This window comes from Octodon degus, unplaced genomic scaffold (genome assembly GCF_000260255.1).
Source record: "Octodon degus isolate 3935 unplaced genomic scaffold, OctDeg1.0 scaffold00160, whole genome shotgun sequence".
NCBI lineage: Eukaryota > Metazoa > Chordata > Mammalia > Rodentia > Octodontidae > Octodon > Octodon degus.
The window spans coordinates 5,020,732-5,026,686 of record NW_004524736.1 but is presented as its reverse complement, the minus strand read 5'-3'; the positions used below and the strand labels follow the sequence as shown (position 1 = coordinate 5,026,686).

At 50.2% G+C, this 5,955-nt stretch overlaps 1 protein-coding gene across 1 annotated transcript in view; it reads left to right on the top strand.

The window, feature by feature from the left end:
* The window catches only part of Kcp (kielin/chordin-like protein), a 56,044-nt gene that overhangs the window by 1,659 nt on the left and 48,430 nt on the right, over positions 1–5,955 (top strand). The window contains exon 5 of the mRNA XM_023702871.1: positions 73–222. Within this exon, the coding sequence (XP_023558639.1) occupies positions 73–222 (150 nt within the window). The remainder of the gene's footprint in view (positions 1–72; positions 223–5,955) is intronic.

Genomic DNA, 5,955 nt, shown 5'->3' with positions numbered 1-5,955 from the left:
CCCCGGCCGCGCCCGCCCCCCGCCGACTCCGCGGGGGCTGGAGCACGCAGCCTGCCCTGACCCGCTCCACAGGGAGACGACGGCCAGCGCGGAGCCCTGCACGTACCGCGGGCTGAAACACAAACTGGAATGGCCGGAGACCCCACCCTGCTGCGCTCGGGGCGCCGCACAGCTGGACGGCCACAGCCCCCGCCACCGCCTGCAGGCGCGGGGCTCCGGCCAGTAACCCTGCATCCCCACCGCGCACCGGCCCAGCTCGGCACCCCGTCTGCCCCCCAGATTCACGTGTGCTCGAGGCGCCCCCTTTTCCACCACGACCTCCTAGCCCTCTGCTCGCCACTCCAAAAGGTTTTCATTCCCCTAGAAGCTTCGCCGCCAGCCTCAAGCTTCGCACATCTGTTCTTTTTGGAAGGATCTCCGCCAGCGGACTCCTGCTCTCCCGCTTCCTAGGGCAGCCGCACCTCTGCGAAGGACCCGCATTGCCAGCCTCCGCGATGCGGACCTGGCTGCACAGACCCTCCTTCCCCTCTGTCTAGCTCGTGATTTTAATGTCTTACGTTTACCCAAATCGGCTTAATCAGAGGCCACGCTTATCTGCATTTCTATGGTCGTTTTTATTATTGCTTTTATTTATTTGATACTGGAGGTAGAACCCAGGGTCTTGTGCATGCTAGGCAAGTACTTTGCCATTGAATAAACTCCCAGCTCTGTAGTAAGTTTTTTTTTTTTTTTTTCGGAACCGGGGATTGAATTCAGGCCCTTGCACTTGCACTGCCAGAGAAGCGCTTATTCCACTGAGCCATCTCCCCGGCCCCTCTGTAGTAATTTTTAATTAAAGGGTTTTTGGTGTTTTGTTTTGTTTGTATTTATTTATTTATTTTTGGCGGAACCGGGCATTGAGCTCAGACCCTTATGCTTGACGTTTATCCTACTGAGCCATCTCACCGGCCCTTTAAAGCATTTTTTTGTTTGTTTGTTTTTTGTTTTTAGATGGGGGCTCTGGTTGATCTTGAACTCCTGGCCTCCAGAGGGGCTGGAATGACAGGCATGCCATCAGCCCAGTTTAGTTGAACATACTTTAATGAAGAAAAATCCAAAGTTGTAAACCCTAAATAAAATATGTAAGTTCTGTATAATACTACAGTCTATAGAATTTAGAGACTTGCATTTTTAACGAATATAGTAGATGTTAGTCAATCAGAACTTTGACCTCTCCATCTCTCCAGGAATACCTGGGTTAGTCTTTCATGGCAAAAAGACTTGCCTCTGTTGTGTGTGTGTGTGTGTGTGTGTGTAGGGGGGTGTTGTTGTTGTTTATTTGAGACAGGGTCTCAGTCTGCATGCAGGCTGACCTTGAACTCCCGGTGTAGTCCAAGCTGATCTCCATCTTCCTGCCTCAGCTTCCCAAGTGCTGGGATCACCCATGCACCACCGGCACTTTGTTGTGTTTGTACTTTTCTGCATCTCTATTCCTCTCCTCCAACTGTGTAGCCCTAATTAAAAAAGGAAATAAGCATTTTTTTTTATTATTTGTAGCTGCTGAGCCCTTCACTATTTCATATTTTAATTTTTCTTAACAGGGTCTCACTATACAGGTTGGACTTGTAGTGATCCTCCTGTAGTCAGCCTCCCCAGCTCTGGGATTATAGGCATGTCCCACCATGCCCAGACTTGGTTGCCAGCTCAGCGCACCCATCGGAGGGGCCAGCATGGCCTGCAGTACCTGGGATTGAACCCCAGTCCTTGTGCTGGGCTAAACTGCTGAGCTATCTTGCCAGTCCTCATATTTTAAAATTTTAAGCACAGTCAAGCATGGTGGGCACCTCTGGTCATCCTAACACTTGTGAGGCTGAGGCAGAAGGATGGAAAATTCAAGGCCAGTCTGAAACTACACAGTGAGGCCCTGTTTCAAAAGAAACAGTACAAAAAATAAAAAATACCCCTTTAAAAAAATCTCGGGGCTGAGGAGATGGCTCAGTGGAATAAGCGCTTCCCTGGCAAGCACAAGGGCCTGAGTTCGATCTCCAGTACCACTAAATAAATAAATAAATAAATAAATAAATAAAAGGTGCTGAGGAGATGGCTCAGTAGAATAAATGTGCTTGCCTGGCAAGCACAAGGGCCTGAGTTCAATTCCTGGTTCCACAAAAAATATATAAATAACTAAATAAAATCTCATTCTTTTCAAAACAAAATTGCTTTAATTTTCCCCATGGTTCTAGGCCCTGGTTCATTCTAGGGCAAGCACTTTCCCACTGAGTTACGACCCTATGCTAAACTACTAGTTCACTGAAAATGTTCACCTCCAAAATGAGAATCTTCTTCACTGGGGATCAGTTATGCTAAATAGAAAAATATCCTATGTTGGTCCAGAAAAGACATCAGGAGTGACAGCCAAGAACAACCTTTTCTTGTCAGCCCTATGATACACTCACAGCCTGAGATACCTTGAGGCCAACTTACCTCCCACTGTCTGCTGGGCCCAGATGAGGCCCACCCTTAGGGTCTCTGAACTCCAAGGACCAGCAGTGGCTGTGATTCGGGAGATACTTGAGCTCGCCTCCAGCTCTAGACTCAGCTTGTACAACTTCAGGCAGACCCTGTGCTGCCTAGCCGGTCTGTAAAAGGGAGGTGACATTACTGGGCTCCTGGTGTTCACATGAGGCTCTGGGCCTACACAGGGACTGCAAGGGGCCCTGCACTGTTCAGTCCCCGCCTTCCCCGGTCAGGGAAGCTGAACTAAGAAGTAGGCCAGAGACACAGCCAGCAGGAAGAAGGCAGGGCTTGAGAGAGAACAGACTCTTACAAGAAGGGTCCCCTAGCCTTCCTGTCCTGTCAGGTGGGTGGAAGAGCCTGCGAAGGGGAAGTGAACTCCCACCCCCTTGTAACCAGTCTCACTTCTCCTGGTGGGAGGCAGGCCATGGGTACAGGGAGTCTTGGGCTCCACAGTCCCAGGGGCCTCCACAACCGATGTCTGGGTGCCTCCCTCCTGGCTGTGGGAGCCCCCATGCCCTGGCTGGGACAGCAGTACAGACTAAGTGCCGTCCAAGGCCCCCATCCCCTGCTTAAGAGAAGCCAACATGAGCACCAAGGAGTGGAGGAACCAAAGGGAACTGAAAGTAACCCAGTGTGAGTGACATGAAAGGACAGAAGCCCACGGGCAGCTGAAGAGAAAGATACGCTCCCACATCCCCGCCACTCCATCTCTGCAGGCCTGAGCAGACAAGGATGATGGTTGCTTTTACAAGCTCCCACCTAGGAAACCCACTTCTTCAGGCCTGAACTCTCCCTCATCCCCAGGCTGGCCTGTTTCTGGCAACTGAGTTTCTTTTTGGCAGCTGAGTTTCTGAGGCCTTGTTGATTGAACAACAGATTCCTGGTGCAGCAGGAGCAACTCAGGAACTGTGAGACTCAAGGAAGCTCCACTCTCTGGGAGCCCCATTTCCCTGCTGTAAAGTAAGGGTGGTAATATCTCTGTCATAGGCCAAGCAAGTCTGCATTCACGAACATTTGCACCCTGTACCTGCTGGGGTAAACTGCTGAACAGATTAACTTTATCCAAACCCCTGCCCTTCTCGAACTTCCATTCTGTGGAGTGAGACAGGCCAAAACACCTTTTTTGTTCTCTTTTCTTCAGTAATGGAATTGAATCTAATCTCTTTGAGCTAAGCGAGATCACTAGACATATTCTTTATTTTTGGGGGGTCTTTTTTTTTTGAAACAGGTTCTCACTGAGTCACTAAGTTGTCCAGGCTGGGCTAAAACATGTAATCCTCCGGCCTCAGCCTACCAGAGTGCTGGGGTCACGGTGTTGTACACCATACTCAGCAAACATAAATTCTCAAGTAATGTCATTGGGTGGGCCTTGTGGGGCATCATACCAGCTGTGGCTTTGCTTGAGATTGGAGTCTCTGGAGAGTTCAGGCAGAGGCAGGACAGAATCTGATGTGGGTTTTAGATGACTCTGGTTCTTTGTAACAACCTGTAGTTTCTAGTAGCTTTATAATTGAGGCACAGGGCACAAAGCTGGAGCTTCTTCTCTGTTTCTTGCTAACTGCCATCACCTCAGACCTTTGTGGGGTTTGACCTGGAAGACCCCCTCTTGGTCAGCACTGTCACACCTAAGTTCTCCACTTAGTTTTGGTGGGACTAGGGCAAATTCTACACCCTGAGTTCTAGCTGCAGCCCAAGTTGGCCAATACTGTCTCTCTTGATGCGTTTGAGGTCTAGCACCTGGAGAGCTGGTTTGGAGGTTCTAGTAGGGCAATGCGGCTACCCACATACCCTTGACATATCCTTGACCGAGGAAATGGCCTTCCTGTATTGGGAGTGGGCATCCTCTTTCACTGAGCAGCAGCTGCAGGGGGACGTGCATGGAGTAGTAAGGGAAGAAGGGGACACCCACCCTGCCAGCCAGATGGGCTGAATCAACACTGGTGATCAGTGGGGTGACAGAGGTCACAGCTGGCTCACTCTCACGTCCAGCTTGAGGTCTGGGAAGCCGCCCAGATGCCTGTCTCCACCCAGGCCCAGGCTTCTGAGCTCCTTCCTCTCTTGGCCCCACAAAGAACGCTGCTTCTCTTTTCTTTGACTGCTCCTTTCCTCTCCCTGGTGCCCTTCGGCCTGCTCCAACCCTTTCCTTGGACTCAGTTCTGGTTTCACCTCCTGCTCCAGGCCCTAGACTCATAGCAACCCTACCAAATCCAGGCCTTCTGTGCTTCTGTGCCAGCCCCCTCCCCCACCCCTTCACTTAAAGGCTTAGATCTCAGCTGTTTGCTATGGTCTAGGCCTCTCCTATCTCAAGTAACTATTAGGTGAAGATGCCCCACCCTCCAGGCCAGCCCTCCCAGCTCCCACCCTGCCCTAGATGCTGTGAGACACCAACCCCGACTCCCACTGCATCTAATTGAAGCCTCCTGGGTCTGCCAAGCTCAGCATCCCCTGCAGCTCTTTGATGTCTGTGACCATCCTTGTCATGTCCTGGAAGGGCTGGGCATCCCCCTCAGACGAGGAGCACTTGCTCAGGTGGAAGGAACTTAGAGGGGCTTTTTTACTGCCCCCAGCTCTAAAGATGGCTGGCTTTGCAGTAGTAGGTCATCAGAGCATCCAGAAAGTTCAGTCAGAGCCGGGCATGGTGGTACACACCTATAATACCAGCACTTGGGAGGCTGAGGTGGGAGGATCATTGTGGATTTGAGACCATCCTGGGCTGCAAAGTGAGCTCAAGGGCAGCCTGAACTGCATAGTGAGACCCTGTCTCAAGAACACACACACACACACACACACACACACACACACACACAGCTGATTAAAGCATGATTGACATTGTAGGACTTTGGAGTCAGATGAACAACTAGATAATAGGATGAGGCAGTACTTTGAGGCCTTGACCCTGTTAAACCCTTTTCATACATTTTTGAAAAAAAAAAAAAAAAGTGTATGAATAACGTCTACCTCCTCTCCGCTAGGAGGTAAGCGTTATTTTTAGCCTCCTTTACAAAGAAGTAAATGAGAACCTTGCTGTTCTCACATCCTTCAGTAAGGTCTTCAGCTTACTTCTTAGCATTACCTTTAGTGGCTGGTAGAAATAGTCCCCCAATCTTTATTTCCCTTCCCCTGGTGTTCCCTGTGTGCTTCTGTGTCCAAATATCCCCTCACACAAGAACACAGTTGTAGTGGATCTGGCATGCCCTAATTACATGGCCAATGGCCCTATTTCCAAGTAACATCACATCATGAAGAGGTGGAGGTTAGAAGTTCAACACATAAATTTGGGAGATGGGAACGTAATTCATCCCTAACTGCTAGGCCGTGGTGACACATGCCTGTAATCCCAGCCTGGACTACATAGCAAGACTATATCTTGGGGCTGGTGAGATGGCTCAGTGGTCTAAAGCACCTACTTAGAACAAGCTTAGCAAAGCACAGGGACCGCGGTTCAATCCCCCAGCACCA